The 17,408-nt window shown below is 41.7% G+C and overlaps 1 protein-coding gene across 1 annotated transcript; it reads left to right on the forward strand.

Annotated features, from left to right (window-relative positions):
* The first annotated feature begins 647 nt into the window (after positions 1 to 647).
* Positions 648 to 16,761, forward strand: UBAP1L (ubiquitin associated protein 1 like). The gene is made up of 5 exons (XM_007428380.3): positions 648 to 1,592; positions 4,971 to 5,768; positions 10,343 to 10,552; positions 15,216 to 15,317; positions 16,365 to 16,761. The coding sequence occupies exons 1-5, from the start codon at positions 1,461 to 1,463 to the stop codon at positions 16,497 to 16,499; spliced, it is 1,377 nt and encodes a 458-aa protein (XP_007428442.1). The 5' UTR covers positions 648 to 1,460; the 3' UTR covers positions 16,500 to 16,761.
* Positions 16,762 to 17,408: the final 647 nt, after the last annotated feature.

A 17,408-nucleotide genomic window follows, 5' to 3' on the forward strand; every position in this document is an offset into this window, starting at 1 on the left:
AATTAACTCCAGACAGATCTTGTGTGCTATGTGCCTTTGGGGTAGGTTAATACATGGAGTTCTCTGGACTTAAGGAGAGCAAGTTCTCTTGCCTTAGGTTCTTTTAGGGTTGCAGAAGTGATTGCAGAATATGGCACATTTATCTGTCCACTCTGAAATAACTGGAAATAGTATGCTATGCCAGGACCCTAGAATTTGGGAGTGTCTAATCGTGGTTTATTGATAAATACAGATAAGTTGCAGATGGGCAGGAATTTGTACACAACTCCTGCAAAACTTTCCCTTTTGCAATATCTGTTTTTATATACCAAACTCAGAATGTAGAAACATAAGTAAACAGATTATCTGCAGTACTGCTCCTTGTAACTTCAGTCCCATATTTTGGATCTGAAGCAGTCCCCAATATCTTATGTAAAATATATATTTTTAATTTTACATCTAAATTGATATATGCAGTTAAAACTACTGATCAAAGCAAGTAGATTGGTGACTGTCACTCTTGCTTTGAGACAGGGCAAAATAAGAACATGATTCAGTGCTTCCTGCTTAGTTTGTTCAATCCCTCACCTTCACATGACACTCGGCTTATGTCTTTTGTGTTAGGGCAACAGATGGCTTCTGCCCTGGGAACATTCCCAAAAGTGCTGCCTGTGGAATGAGTTAAGAAAAATACATGTGCAGCACATTAAAGCTGGCTGTTGTCCACCTAGCTTCCCTGTAGCACTAAGTGATTTAATCTTTGCATTGGACATCTGGCAGTAAGTCCTTTGAAATGAACAGTAGCAATGAAAGGGTCTTAAGGTGGCAAATACACCTTGATAGTGCCCCACCACCCCAGCTCCTTTCATAATTGGCCCAAGGGGCACAGTTTGAAAACCCCTCTGGTTTGGGAGTAGTTAAACATGTCATCTAAAGAGAAGATACACACTACTTAGGTTGCCCTAATTCACAGAACGAAATCATGATTTAGAGTGGTTTGATAAACTAGCTGGAATATATGAGAAGGAACCCAGCAACTGAGTCCTGCTCTTACTTTACCCTGTACCAAGCTTGTTCAGCAGCAAAATGTGGTTTACATCTATATGTCAAAGAAGGTTGAGGAAGATTTGTAACCTGTTTCTCAAGCATCTCTCACCTGGGTAATCACTGCATTCTGCCTAATGCCAGGACTAGTTCACGTTTAGCCAAATATAAGCAAGTGTCCGAACATTTGATGTGGGTTCTTATGAAGCCCCCTGCAAAAGTTGTTGTCTTTTATTTGTTGTTCTTTGTGGCAGCTTGATTTTAATGGGTGTGATCCAGGTGAATAATGCAACACTATTTCAACAAGATTGTACGAGAGGGTTCCTCAAACCATCTTCTTTCCTCAGAGCAGCCCCAGTAGTGAGGATGAGTGGAAACAGCATCCCAGAAATCTCTCTTGTATTTCTTTTTATTAAATTCACCTAATAAGGGACGCAATGAGTTGCTTGGAAGACGTGCCTTTCAGAATGACCATAAGCTTTGTGGAAGATCTTGTGGGAGAAGACCACTTTGCCCACCATCCTGAGACTGAGCTGCCCAAGTGTGCAGAGGTCCTGACATGCACAATGGTAAATAGATCAATTCCTTTATTCCTTTCAATGGTTATGCTGAATAATGACAAGAGTATAAAATGATACCACTTTTACCAAAAAAGGAGATAACCCTGAATTTAAGACAAGTCCTTGAAAAAAAAAAGAAGGAACAAAAAATTGTAAGCACACCAAGACAATTTCTAATGCCAAACTTCCCCTCCTTGTAACGTTGGTTGCCAACTCCTGCTGAAACAAATCCAGAAGGTATGTTTCCCCAATAAATATGTATAACATGTTGACCAGAATCCATGTTCCCCCAAAGGGCAGGTTCATGACAAAAGTATTAATTGAATTAATAACTACTGATTGAATTTCACTGTTTGCAACAGAAAATATTCTCTCTGCACCACTGTATGCACACAGTCACACACAGCCGTCTACGTTCCCCCTTCCAGCAGAAATTACAACAAAAAAGAACAGGAGAATAGAAATGAGAATCAGTTTGGTGTTGGTGAAGGTGCTGGCTTAGAAACCAGGAGACTGAGTTGTAGTCCTCCTTTAGGCATGAAAGCCGGCTGGGTGACTTTGGGCCAGTCCCTCTCTTTCAGCCTAACCCACCTCACAGGGCTGCTGTTGTGGGGAAAAGTAGGAAGCAGGAATATTAGGTATGTTGGCCGCTTTGAGATGACCAGTATATATTTATTTTTGAAAAGGTGAGCTAAGTAATAAAATGAAATCTAATTATAAATAATAAAAATGGGCTAAGGGGAAGAGCCAGTTTGGTATAGTGGTTAAGGTACCAGGCTAGAACCAGGAGACTCTGAGTTCTAGTCCCACCTTGGGCACAAAGCCAGATGAGTGATCCTGGGCTGGTCCCTTTCTCTCAGCCCTAGGAAGCAGGCAATGACAACCCACTTCTGAAAACTTGCCAAGAAAACTGCAGGGACTAGTCCAGGCTGTCACTAGGAGCCAAAAACTGACTCGAAGGCACAAACACAAGGGGACACATGCATTGGGAAAACAAGGAAAGGAGGAGGTAAAACTGGGGGAAGATTGTTGTCTGTGATGGCGCAGGAGAGGGAAGAAGCAATTACCACTAAGAGCATTGATTCAAGAAATGTGTGCAATAGGGTATAGGAGCTCACCACTCTGTTCTAGAGTCCTTGCTCTCATCAGAGTATTTCTCTCTCTTGCAAATAGGAGAGATTCCCTCCACACTTCAAAGCCAGTTTTTTGGCAAAAGGCCTCTTCTATCTGTTCAGTAGGCTACAGATGGGCAAAACAGCCATGTTCAGAACATCCACGCTTGGACCGAAGCGTGTGTTCTCCCCAGGCATGGACTGGGATCATGCATGTTCCAGGCCCAGGTGCTCTGGGTAGGAGCCAGAAGGGGACAAGCAAAGCCATTGGTGGCTATGGAAAGAAGGTGCTAGGAAGATTGTGGGGAACAGCAGGCTTATGCTGCGCTTGCATGCAGCGAAGGGAAAGGAAGACGCTGGGTAGATATTAGAAAGGAGTAAGGGGTAATGCTGCTCTTGAATGCAAGCATGACGACAACCGTAGGCGAGGAAGCCATTGGGAAGAACCGGGAGCAGGCTGGTGACACCCCAAATAGGTGGTTGGGGAGGGCAAGGCTCACCAGTCTTGCGCCACTCTCCCCACGAGACCCTTCCAGAATTTGTTGTGGCCAGAACCCCGAGCAAATCAGATTTTGGTCTGGCCAAACCACAGCTCGCTTGGAACTTCCAAGCCATGTTGTTATGGAACAAGACACAGTTTCCAGTTTGTGCATACCACAGAGTACATACAAGAATTTAATTCTCCCGTGATTTTTATTATTTAGCCATAGGATTAAGGTTGGTGTTTATAAACATTTTGCAAGCCTCTCTTAAGGTGGGGAACTACATAACTAGAGCCTGTTTCAACAGACCATTATGAGAACGTTAGCAAGAGCCTCTGACCTGCACTTTCTTAAGTCTTTGATGACGGTGTTTTCGTTCCTTGCTAGGTAACGAAATGTACTTTTCTGTTTGTCCAAATTTACAAGCAAACAAATATGTTTGCTGGGCTAACGAGAACTGGTAATCTCAATTTGAGCCTGGATTGTATTTGTAATTTGCAGAGCAAGCTCCAATCGTAGTTTGTGGGGTTGAAATAACTAGTTTATTTTGGCTTGCCTTAAAATCAAAAAAAGAGGGCTGAATTGCCAAAGGGGGGGGGCAGGGGGGTGGACATGAGTCTGTGCAAGCCAAAAGTGTCGTTCACTTCACAGCAATATTCAAATCAAATCAAGTCTTTATTACGGTCAAAGACCAGCATAAGAAGGGTGGGGTACAGCCAATTAAAAAGCATGGAAAATACATCAGTGTCTAAAAAATAAAAAGCTAAAAGATATAAAATAGAAAGTATATATCTAAAAGGAATCTAAAGGGAGGGGTAGGGGCATTAGATGGGTGTAGGGAGCAGCAATGTTGTATTTGAAGTAATTCTAAAAATGTAATTGCTAGATCACTATCAATATGGTGCATTGGTCTTGTTTTTCCCTATTCTATATGCAAATCCATCTGTGAAAAATTAACTTTCTCCTGAGCCTTTTTGAAGTGGGATTCCATAACAATCCTCATAGCACTGTTTCAGAATAAAATGATGTTATATCTACCTATCTATCCATCCATCCATCCATCCATCCATCCACCCACCCACCCACCCACCCTAGGTTACAGTTATTGCCAAGAGATTTCTGACACTGTATGAAGACAGTCTTCAGTAACTTAGAAAGTTGGGTTTGAACATTTCACTGCTTTGCTTTTTCCTATTGTGTTCTGTATTCAGAACATTCCCACCAGCAGAGAGCATCCTTGCATTTTTGTAATGAGGCTCCTTCAGAAATCATCTTAAAATCCTTTTTGCTATAATGGTGAAGATTTTCAGAAGCCATCTCCTCATGTCAGTTTGTGTATGTATTTGCTTATGGTCCTCATACTTCCTATTTAAAACAGTCAAATCTATTGATACACAAAATAGGGAAAGAACTATCAGTTGTCAGTCTTGCCAGGTAGACCAGACAGGAAACACGACCAGATAAACTAATTCTACTTTATTGTAAAGCTATATTAATAGAAACTTGCAAGTCTGAAGGTACAAATCTCCTGCTGTCCTTTTTACAGCCCGAGAAGCTAATGAGGTTCCTTTCTGAGTTTCTTTCTCGGTCCATTATGCAGCTGTGGGCTATGCTCCCTCTTATCTGACCATTCCCTAGGCAGCATCTCTTCCCCCCATCTCCCAAGGTCTTTCCCACATACCATTACATATTGTGACATTGGACCGGAAATCAGCTCATATATTCTGTCTCATCTTTACTTGTTTAGCTTGGCTGGGAAGATACTAACATTTAATGTTCTTGCCTTTCGACAGCATGATTTTTCACTAGAGAAAAAGGTCCTCTACTGGATAGACTCTGCCTCACGACAAGACATTCCCTGGTTTAGTGTGACTGCTGACATGTACCCCACAGCTCCTCCTTGTTGGCTTCTGTTGGTGGACTCTAAAGAAAACATGGCTGGCAGCCACGAGGCAACAGGTTGCAAAGCCAAGGATACAACACCTGTCCGAAGATGTATGAGTCTGGGCACCACATCTGAGAAGCTCAACTGCACTGGGAGCAGAGGGAAGTTGACAAAAAGGGGGAATGTGGACCAGTGCCTTGAGGAGCAGGAATGTTCAGAAGGCAAGGAATATTCCTCAGCCACCCCTGTAGAACATGATAGTGAAGCACCTTTAGCCATCACCAAACGAATGCCCAGCACTCTACCTCACTTTTTAAGTCTTCCCCAAAGCAGACCGAAGACTTCACCAGGGGACCTATCTGCTGTGTCAGAAAGCAGTTGCCCAAAGTTACCTTTGGGCAAGCCGAAGCAACCAGCATTTTTTTTAAACAACATGAAGAATGAGTTGGAAGCAGCCAAGAAGAAGTTGATGGCTGTCATGCATCCCTTAAACCAAACCTCGACAGAATCTGTCTTGATTTCTAAGGCTTTCTCTCTCCACCAGCACTCCAGAAGCAGCAGGAACTTGAGATATGGACCCACTTCTCGTGCTCCCTTAGCAGGAACTTTAACCCCCACCCCACCACCTCCTTCTTGCTGTAAGCCAAGACTGCTTCATGCAGCAGAACTCATCCGTCCCATCCAACAGCATAAGCCTACCTTGGCAGTAAGTAACAATCTTTCCTGCCTTTTTTCCCCTCCTTCCTGAGTCACAGTGTTATAGAATTACAGGATTTGGGACCTGAACATCTGCCCCCCTCCTCCCTTTATGCTTTTAGTAAACCATGCATTTAAAGTGGTCTGATTTACACAGTGGCTTGTGGGCCCTGCTTCCAATTCTAATCTCTGGGCACAATTCAGAGATAGCAGTTGAAAAGGGAGTCAAGTTACATAAAATAAGCAATGCAATGCAGTAAATTTTATTACAGCCATTAATCAATTAAAGGGAAAATAAATTCTAAGATAGGAATTAACAATTGTAATAAAACTTCATTATAAAACTGATGTGGTCAAAGTATAACATGTTTTACAAACAGTGAAGGAAAACATAACCACATTCAGAGAAATAAAATCACATTGATCAGACAACGTCAACTAAATAAAATAAATCCAGGTGGCCTGTAAATCTGACTACACGGGGAGTTATTAGCAGCAACAGTGCATCTTTATAATAAGGGGAACATAGCAAAACGTGGCTTTGAGCAACCCCTTCACCACAGGGGCCCAGTCTTTGTTTGAATGGAATACCTTGTGATTTCCCTGGAAAACAGCATAAAATAAGCAAATCTGTACAAATTAGCAAGAGTGAAGCCTAGTTGCAAACATGGACATAAATTCTTGGATTTCTCAAATCTGCTGGACAGTATCCAACTGCGCTAATGTTACAAAATAATGCTTTAAAGGTGATGTGAGGGAAATGTATAAGGCATTCTGGATTATCATGCAAACAGTGTTGATAAATGTCATGTGCATGAATGAAGCAGCCCCTTGGTTACTCATAACTGAGATGCTAGGTTGAAATTATGGCTAAATCACACCCTGATCCAGCATCACTACTATTGTGCAAATCTATGGTTAAATATAATCAAAATGCCTGTTTGTACGAAAGGGGAACCCGGTAAAAGCTGAAAGGGGCAAGATGAAAACCCGTGGCTCCTAGGCTAACAAGGATCGTTGTTTAAACATCTCAACTGCTTAAGGCCACCAAGGGAGCCACCAAATATCCATGAACTTGGCAAGGCAGAAGGAAGAAACTTAAACACTGCAGGATAGACATATGAAAGTTCTGGTTCCTTTGCGCTGCTATGGGCAGTCAGCCATTGTGTTAAAGCTTCATTCTTCTCTGCAACATAATGTTTTTAAAAATCCAAGTGATGTATGGCAGCTTTCTGAAAAGTCTAGCCAACAGCTGACTAAGGATTAAGCGTCTGGAGATCTATAGTTTACTGCTTAGCCTGGATATGGAACATGACCGAACCTGTATTAAAAAGGGTTGAAGGTTACTGACTTGGACGTAGCTTAAAGGCAGAGATGGGCAACCTTTGTGGACCAGTGGGCATACACTGTATGGCATTTCAGCACCCCACAATGGCTGGTGTGTTGGGTTTGACCAGTCACAAAATACCCATTTACCAAAAACAAACCAGTGAAGTTGCTCTCTAGCATCCCTTCCAGCCCTTAAAATAATCCCAGTGTAACTTTGCCTTATTTCTTTAGCTGGAGGTCACATTCCAAATAAAGCACTGGACTGTGACCCCCTACCATTTTTATTTTCTAAGAGGCATTCATCTAAATACAAACATTGCTAGAGGATGGCCTCTTGCCTTCCAGCTTTCCAAGTTCCTGATTTATTTTATTTGTTTTATTTAAAATCAATGAAAAGAAATTGAAGTTTGGTGGCTGTGGGTGTCACACCTGGCCTAGGAAATTACTTCAATGCAAAATTCAGGGTGCTTCATTTTGTATGCTTCATTACCGCATATGTATATTGTGGGTTGATCATCGCATGATAGGGAAGGACGAGAATTTGTAATGTATCACAGTGTTCCTCAACCTTGGCAACTGGAAGATGGGTGGACTTCAACTTCCAGAATTCCCCAGCCAGCCATGCTGGCTGGGGAATTCTGGGAGTTGAAGTCCACCCATCTTCCACTTGTCAAGGTTGAGGAATACTGATGTATCATATCTAGTCACTATTAATGCCATTCAAGGAGAATTCTCCCCAAGGAAGGAATATTGTTTCTTGGAATTTTCCTTCCTGTTTTTTAAGCCATTACGAAGGAGTTGGTTCTGCAACAAAATAGCTGCTGTTGAGTCATCTTTATTATTGAGCCTTCATTCTTCTTGCTATTCCAAAACTCTACAAACTTGTCCCAAAGCTGCAAAGAGACTTTGCATTTTGGTGACTTTTTCAGCATCTTGAAACAAATCAGGAACTGATTTGCTCCCTTTTCCTTGTTGATCTGTCCTTACCTCCTTGGCCTACTCCAACCCAGATGCAGGGTTTATTCTTAAGCTATACCTGGAAACAATTCATTCAATTCAACACATCAGATAGGAACGGTCTTGATAGCATGAAGATGGTCTTCATTTTAGCTCCATCCACATGAACCATCTGTGTAACATTTGAGACTTTCACCCAATATATAAATGTGACAACTGTGACAAATAAATAAATAATAGCTCTGACAACTCTCTGTATATGCTAAAAATTCTGTTGGATATCCCTATTTTTTGTTCATATTATTATGACATTTCATATTCCTAAGGGAAGTAGCTTAATTATCTGTAGGATAGTTGGAGGGAGGAAGAGTCAAACTAGAGTGAGTTAAGGTAATATAAACATCATTTCTCTATGCCAAACTATATGATGAAACTCTTATGGACTCTATCAGTTTAGCATGGAGAGTGAGTGGAATGGAATATTTTAATACTATGTAAGTCCTATCGTTCAGAAGTTTTTCTTTTCATTTTGTTTCATGTGGTTTTATCTGATGAGCGTTTGGCCGCATTGATTTTTGTTAATTTGAACGAGAGGCTGTTAAGATTTACCGAAGAGTTCTGCATATCTTTGGGATGCGATTGCTGAAGCCCAGTTAACAAAGCCTATAAACAAACAATAAATGAATTCGTGCTTCAATCCTACAATAAAAATATTATATATGGACTTTAACATGTATTTGAGAGAGAGAGGGAGGGAGAGAATCTAAACATGTATAGAGTTTGCATTTTAAGATTTGATTGGTGCGAAGGTCCTTGTTTGCGTTCTTTAAAGGATGCTGTTTTGCAAATGTCACTCTCTGTAAAATTCTTCCACTATTTATTCCTAGTGTGTATTAGAAATTTGAAATATGTTATCAAGGGAGATGGAATCCATTTGGTTATGTGTGTCTTCACCACCCAGAAACAGATGATGTAGACAGACGTATCTAAGGAGAAGGGGGTGGGGGAGAAGGCCTGGAAATTTATCTCATGTACAGAACTACTCTTAGAAGTTGATTGAATTGCTCATTCCCCTTCCTTGCCCCTTTTTATATAAAAATCAAAGTACTCTAACTCAAATGCACTTATCAGCAATCCCTTGCTGCAAGTCAGGTACAAATTTGTCCTTCCAAATGTTGTATAATAATTATTTTGGCTGTCTCCCATGCACAAAAGATCCATAGTTCTTGGTGTCTTGATAGATTCCAAATGCTGGGGATATAGCCAAGAAAAACATAACCATTATTTAACCAACCAAGATCGATCTAAATTTGTGTTAACAATCCTATGGATCTCAGCCCAAAATGTAGCAATAGTCAGGCAAGTCCAGACCATATAAGTTAATGTTCCAATTTCTCAATTGCAACTCCAGCAACAACTCTTAAACATTCTTGGAGGTGTCCAGACCAAATGAAATAGAATTTTCTATTATATTATCTACATGTCTTACAGCCTTTGCCATATAAATTCAGTAATGGTTTAGACTGAACTTGTACCTTGGGCTCTAGCCAAGTCAATTTGGTGGGGTTCAGGGACATGTGAGAAGTGTTCCTAAAAAAAGCCTTGGTGGGTTGAAATCAGAAGTCCACCAGACAGTCCACGCACAGACCAAGAGCAGAATCCTCCTTCCCATTTATGTATTTCCAGCAACTAATATTCTGATGCATCAAATTCAGGACATAATGTACCATGACTATCATAGCCAGAGACAGCCTAAGAGAGGGTTTGAGCTATGCTTACAGACCTTTCATGACTGTTTTAAGGTCTTCACCACCATCTAAACTCTGCACCAAGGGAAAAGCTTCTCAACAGCACATAAGCATATCTTTGAATGATAGGAAGATGTCATTTTAAGTTAAAAGTTTCAGTGTTTTATTTCCCAGGACACAACCTTCTTGTCTTCGTTGTTGTTCTACCAGCCTTTGTCATCTCCCTGGAAACATAATAATTTTTATTCCAAATCAGGATGGTTCTGAATAAGCTTCAGAAAAACAGAAATGAAAACAGGATGTTAATAGGTATGGGGGTGGGGGAGATTGTTCTAACTATGGGAATTTTCCTGGCTCGCCCTATGATTGGGCTAAATTAATTTTAATATGACAAAGACTTGAAGCGGTGCCTTGGCGCACTCACAATTCCTGCACGTATTCCAGAGGAGAACAAAATCCTTTTAAAAAGACTCATGAAGGACCAGATTGCTAATAAAGATTCCTGCAAATTAACTGACATTAAATGCTCTTATTATTATTATTTTTTCAGTCTCTCAGCCCATATTCCTGCCTCCCACCCCCTCCGTGGGCCCAGCGACCTCTTAGTCCCCACAGAGCTCATCCGGACTCTACAGCTGATCTGCTCTCGGTGCTCAGCCAAGAGGAGCGTGACCTCATCGAGCCAGTTTTAGCCTTGGGTTATCCAATACGGCGAGCAATCCTTGCTCTGCAGAAGACCGGGAGACAAAGCTTAGGACAGGTCAGGCAGAGCTAGGATTGGTTCTCTTCCCACACAGGGAAAATCTTTGTTGGTGCATGTGATGGTATGTGGGAAAGACCTTGGGAGACGGGGCCAAGAGATGCTGCCAAGGGAGTGGTCAGATAAGAGACAGCATAGCCTGCAGCTGGATAATGGGTAAGGCAAGAGGCTCAGAAGGGACCCTCCCTAGTTTCTCAGGCTGTAAAGGAGGTGGGGGGAGAATTGTACTTTCAGACTTGCAAGATTCTGTCAGTGTAGCCTTACAATAAAGTAGAATTAGCTCATCTGGTTGTGATTCCTGTCTGATTTGCCTTGTGAGGCTGACAATGCAAGAGAAGAAGTGTCCCCTCTAGGTGATGCAGCACTGATTCTATCAGGGTGTCATGGGTGCACCTGATTGTCAAAAGTGGAAAGAATGAAGATCGGCAAAGGATCTGGGGTTCAGTTTCGCATCTCCAGATAGAAGTGGGCAAAATTACTCCTTCAAAGCTGAGGAAGGTGCTTCCAGATGAAGAACTTCCTCAGAAATAAAGACTACATTATGAGTCACGTGGGACCATCCCTTTCATGTATTTCTCTCTCTAGTACCCGCTTCCTTGCCCAAACAGATTCTGGAGAGACAGACCTCTCTTTTTTTGCAAACTGGTGTTGTGCCAAAGACCTTTGAAATTGGGCTGAGGTTTGCATGTGGCTTTAGGGCAGAGTTGAGGATGCCTTTCCTATGGTGTCACATTTTGAGGAGAGGGCTCTGAGGCCCTATGGGAATGTGGCCTCTGATGGGATGACCCTGGAAGTGCCAGGGACAACATTGCTGGCCCATTCTTGAAAGATTTGGTGGAGCAGCTCTTAGTCATGGAAACTCACTTGGGGTAGTCAGTTCCTCAGCCTTATCTGGAGACAAAATCTAAGCTGCTTCAAAATAATAACAATAACAACAGCAATAATAATAATACATTAAGCCTGGTAGAGATATAATGCCATGTTGGTTGGGAGCTACCCAGAGTTTGATGTAAGATGGGCGGCTATGTAAATGTTTTAAACAAAGAAAGAAAGAAACTGGGGGGGTAGTCAACAAAGTTAAAGTGTCAACTTTGACCACACAACTGAATCTCTGCCCATTTTTATATATGCTACATGGGCAACACATGCAAAAAGAAAGTGGGGCTTTGATGGCATGGTCATGGCTGCCATCTTGATTTTTTTGACACCTTCCTGCAGGCACTTCTGGTTTGTCACCCGAAGCATAGCAAAAGTCATCAATATGCCATTCCATTTTGGTAGTGCAATTTTATGTATGTCTGTATTTACCAAACATACATACTGCACAACCCCCAGCCAAGCTGGGTTGTGGTGGTTTGCAACAATCAATATGTGACCAACAATAAAATAAACAACATAAAACAAATAGTATAGTCAAAAGCACAGTTAATAGACATTTTGGGAGGCTCTGGGCTGGAAAAATGGAGCTAGGACCTAGGTCTTATTCCTAGTGAAGACAGTTGATGGCCTTTCATTCAAGGGGATAGGTTTTCACAATATTTACAATATGGATCCAAAGTCAGATTCCTGAAATATCACTTTTGCCAGAGTCATCTTTGTGTCCATATGATTTACATCTATACTTACTATTTATATGAACATCTTCTAGAAGTGCAGAAATTTCACCAAATGTGTCGTTACAGAACTGACAGTTTCATTTTTAATTCCGCTGTCATGTAGCAAAAGGGAAACGTTCCAAGGTCTGAACATATTGACCTCGGAACAATTTGCACACCCCTCAAAATGATCCCAGTCCCACTCAATCCAAAACAAATAGAAAAGCAAGATTGCAATTAAAGGGGAAAAAGCTAAGCTAACCTAACAGTTTGTACACTTTGGATCTTTTAAAATTCTCCTTAGCTTTCTAATAATTATTCCTCTCCAATATCAACATCATTTATCTTCCGTGGTTCATAATTGGAAGCTATTTATTTTTACCAGGTTTAATTTGCCCTCCAGGATATGTTTGGCCCCCTCAACAGCCATTGAGTTTAAAGCTGCTTTTTAATTCCCAAAACGAGACATTGAAGCTTTCCCACAACTTATCCACCAATTCTGGGACGGAGGGTGGAGTTGGGGGCAAGCAAAGATCTCAGGGCCCATCACTGGGTCCCTTCAGCAGCCGTACCCATTTCAGACCTGGAGGAACGTACTGTTTCCGTGAAAACGGGATTTTAAAAATAGGATGGAGAACTTTTCTCGCCAATCACGGATTCCCAAGGGATGAATGGCCCCTGTGGTATTTAAAGGGAAATGCTTTGGGGAAATATGCAGTCAGTTCTCCAAGAATAAAGTCAGAAATAATTCTAGGCTTTTCCATGACAGTCCATTTCTCAGAGCTATAAGGGGACTTCTGCCTGGCCCCGACGTATTCTCCCAAGGCTTTCCTAGGTCTGGAAGAACATATATCAGATAAGCAGCCTTCGCCTCTTCTGAGATCTTTGCACACTGAAAAGCTGGCTGGAATCTGTAAAGAGTTTGTGTGTTTCAGGAAGCAACGATTAGATTTGTATCCGCTAAAATGCTGGTCTTCAGATTCCTCACACTGCAGTAAGCATATTTTATTAGTCACCTTAGTTCATCTGGGTGAACCTTGCCAAACATGGCTTATTCAACAACTGAAGATTAATTTGACAAATGAACACAGCCTATATGTATGAATAGCCAAGCTCATTCAGCTATCGTGAAAGTACTGAACCGTTTATAAAGCTTCTGCAGGTTTCCTATTATTGTCTTAGTCCTTAAATTTTTATGTGACGGCCAAATGCTTATTTTATGTGACCCTGATGGTGAAATGTTGGAACTTCTCTTCAGAAGTACAAGGCTTAGAAATTGTTTCTCCATGCCGGCCATGAATTGCTGGAACTTAATCCTGATTCTGCTGGTTCTGATATTCTGCATTCAAAATTATAGATTTGAAATGTGTTCTATCCTTTTTTTCTGCTAAAAAGAAAAGACAAAAGAGACTTATAACACCTCGAAGCCCAGAAAGAAATGTATTAGGTGACAATTGCAAACATATGCATGATGTATTATTCCAAGAATTGTTCTAAGTCACTCTCTCTTAGCCCTAGGAAGAAGGCCAGGGCAAACCACTTCCAAATATTTTGCCAAGAAAACCATAGGGACTAGCCAAGGCAGTTACCAGGAGTCTACACTGACTTGAAGGCAAAAAAATAAAAAAGGTTCTAGGAAAGAAGTGTTTTATGTATACATACATACAAGCATGGTTGCATAGGAACTACAGGGAAATAGTTAAAAAAAAAAAGATGTGAAACTGATCACTAGTGGTGTTGGCAAAATAGTTGTTCAGGGTGACATGGTGATTCTGCACCTGCTCCCAAAACTCTTGTGGATGGCCCCTACCCATAGGCTCTCCTTTCTCCACAGCAGTGGCTTTGCACGTAGACTAGCCTTTTTAGAGTTAGTCTAGGAGAAATCCTTTTTTTAATCAAAGCCACGTACTCCAGCGGAAGGCAGATGGTTTTGCAGAGAGAGCGGTTATCCCTCCTTTTCTTGAGAAGAGCTCAGCACAGTGGATCTAGTTCTCCCTTTCTCGTTTTGTATTCATAAAAATATCATGAGGAAAGTTAGGCCGTCCATGAACTGCAAACAAGATTTCTGGAAAATGAGGAGTTTTGATGGAATCGTAGAGTTGAAAGGAACTAATTAGGAAAGTTCTGCTCATTGGGAGAATCCACATGTAAGTAATCTTAAAAGATACGCGTGCAAAAAAGGGGACGCTATCATTTCTGTAGGTCACTGCTTTCACGGTTGAACTGCTTTTACACTCCAGAAGGGTTTTTTCCCCCCTAACATTCAACTGGAATCTGTCTTCCTGTGACTGAAATCTTGGCCACCTTTTCCCTGCTTCCCAGGCCTGGTCAGCTTGGTTAATAGTCAGCTTGGTTAATTAACTTAATTAACTTAATCCTGATACATTGCACCGTGATTCCTATTATCCTCAGCCTGTTGTGACCAATAGAATTACTTGGGTGGGGAAGGCTGCCATGACTAGTTTGGTTGCATGGATCTTTGCCAGCGATCTTCCCAGGGTTCTAGATCAAACTATTGATTCTACACAGTAAGGGAGGTTGGTTGGAAAATATCCTGATTCCCTTTGCAAGTGATCTTCCCAGGGTTCTAGAACAAACCATTGGTTCTACACAGTAATGGCAGGTGGTTGGGAAAAATCCTGATTCCCTTTGCAAGTGATCTTCCCAGGGTTCTAGATCAAACCATTGGTTCTACACAGTACGGGAGGGTGGTTGGGAAAGATCCTGATTCCCTTTGCCAGTGATCTTCCCAGGGTTCTAGATCAAACTATTGGTTCTACTCAGTAAGGGAGGTTGGTTGGAAAATATCCTGATTCCCTTTGCCAGTGATCTTCCCAGGGTTCTAGAACAAACCATTGGTTCTACACAGTAACGGCAGGTGGTTAGGAAAGATCCTGATTCCCTTTGCAAGTGATGTTCCTGGGGTTCTAGATCAAACCATTGGTTCTACACAGTAAGGGAGGGTGGTTGGGAAAGGTCCTAATTCAGGAGATGTGTTGATGCCTTTTTGCTGAAACTGTGCTTGGTTAATTAACCCTGTCCCCATCTCTTCTGCTCTCCCATAACAGTTTCTCAGTTATCTCAGTGCCTGTGATAAACTTCTGAAACAGGGATATGAAGAGGCACAGGTTGTGGAAGCGATGGAAATGTTCCAGAACTCAGAGAAAAAGGTCAGACTCCAACTTTGTGGAAAAGCGATCCACTGCCTTTGCTTACCGTGCGGTATCAGTAAAACGCACGGGAGAAATTGGCTGTCCCCATCCGCATAGTTTCTTTTATCATTCTGTTCTGACAAGGGCAACGCCAAAATGGCTCGCGACAAAAATGATCCCAAAACTAAGTGTCACATGTAAAAAAGAAAGGAAACAGAAATAGAAAAGAACCAAGCGTGAAGCACTCTTTTTTAAAGGTTACATGGGGAGATGCGAGAACATCAGCCTCTGGCCTCACTACCGTTGGGAGGAATTGGAAAGCAAAGATTTGGGGAGCACGGGCCTTTGCCACAGGATGGGAAGGCAGTGAGGCCCTTTTTCCAGCTCACGGACAAAGGGCTTGAGGCTGGCTTTCAATGCCACTTGATGAAGTTCTAAAGGTAGTATTATTAGGAAGTATTGGAGGCGATTTCGACTGGTGGGGGTGTTTTTTTTATCTTGCATCTTTCCATCATTCTGCAGCCTCTCTGGCTGCCCGCACTTCTCAAAATGCAGAAGCACCATGAGAGGACGTCCTCCAAATGTAATGGAAGTGTGAGAAGCCAGGGAGGCTGCAGATGGTTAGAGAGGTAACGGTTTGGAGACGCCCCTCGGTTGAAAGCAGGTTCTTTTTCCTGCGAAGGCTAGAAATACAGTGCAGGATATTTGGGGTGGGGGGCACAGCCCTAGTTGCTGAAACCCAGTTGCCAGCATCTCTTACTTCTGGCCATGCTGGCTGATGTTTTTCCATACTTGCTTTAGAATTATTCATGGCTCACCGATGATACAGATCAGTTCCCTGTTCATAAAAAACTGGTGTTGTCGGGCAACTGGCATTTCAATACAGATTGGTATTCTTGGCAGCCTCATGTGTCATATTCTGTTATTCTGAATACTGAAGGCTCTAGTCCCCATGATTTTATAAAACTGGGTCTGTTTCTCATGGGAGTTTCAGGGCATTCACGGAAGTGCACTGCCCATTCCCACAGACAGTCTTGTTTTTCCTGTGCTTTCTTCCCACGGCAGGCAGCAGAATTCCTTCGCCTCTTAGCACAGTTCAACGATATGGGTTTCCAACAAGCGGACATCAAAGAGGTCCTCCTGTTGTGTGAAAACCACCGAGATCAGGCACTCGAGGAGCTCATGACACGAAGCCAATGAATGTGCTCCAGATCAGGAAGCAGCCCTCGTGCTTCCAGGAGCGGGCCCAATCAGCACGCTGCTATTAGGGCAGGCTTTGAATGTAAGAATTTTTCATTTTTCATTTTTAAATTTAAATTTTGAATGTAAGAACGTAAGAATTTGAATGTAGGTGTCTCAGGCAGTCTGTGTAATCCAGCACTTCATTTTCAGTAGTGGCTGGCCAGATGTTTCAGGGCAGTGTCTGAGCAGGCCATGAAGCCCATTTATCCTCCTTCCTTCCTTCCTTCCTTCCTTCCTTCCTTCCTTCCTTCCTTCCTTCCTTCCTTCCTTCCTTCCTTCCTTCCTTCCTTCCTTCCTTCCTTTTTTTCTAGTATTCTGAGATAAATTGCTCCTGAAAGGCAAGTTTTTCTTATTTTTGTTTTTGTTGGTTTTGTTTTTATTAAACTATGAGTAACAAATATTATCAGGTAACTAAATTAACATAAATCCAAGATGCATAGAGAAAAACAAGAATATAGAAGATATCAAAAATATCTACTAAAAAGTAAATAAATAGACAGGTATTACACATGTACAAAATTACCATATATGTAAAGTATTACCATATTATGGGGTATTGCTATTGAGGTAAACCATTAAATCCATCTAAATTTGGTAGAATTGTGGTTTCTGCCTCTGATGTCTCATTGCATTAATTTTGTCTGTGATCTTTTTTTCTCATGTGGCAATGGAAGAGGCCTTGTTAATCCACATCTCAACTGTAACGTTATCTAGAGTTTTCCAATTGTTATTTTAGCTGCTGAAATTAAATAAATACTAAGTTCCTTGTTTTTAAGCTTGATGTTTGGTCCTGTAAATAAATGCAGTAAGCCTAACTCTGGGGAACATTCGATTCTTTGTTTAGTAATGGTTCTTATCTCCCCAAAA

The sequence above is a fragment of the Python bivittatus genome, unplaced genomic scaffold (genome assembly GCF_059951505.1).
Source record: "Python bivittatus isolate LINGU-HERP-01145 unplaced genomic scaffold, Pbiv_v1 ctg000210_np1212, whole genome shotgun sequence".
Classification (NCBI taxonomy): domain Eukaryota; kingdom Metazoa; phylum Chordata; class Lepidosauria; order Squamata; family Pythonidae; genus Python; species Python bivittatus.

Excerpts from the sequence above, each read along its gene's own strand:
- UBAP1L (XM_007428380.3), top strand. The coding sequence starts at position 1,461 with ATGAGTTGCTTGGAAGACGTGCCTTTCAGAATGACCATAAGCTTTGTG. Across the intron at positions 1,593-4,970 it reads AGGTCCTGACATGCACAATG|CATGATTTTTCACTAGAGAA; the intron begins GTAAATAGATCA and ends GCCTTTCGACAG. Across the intron at positions 5,769-10,342 it reads AGCATAAGCCTACCTTGGCA|TCTCTCAGCCCATATTCCTG; the intron begins GTAAGTAACAAT and ends TTATTTTTTCAG.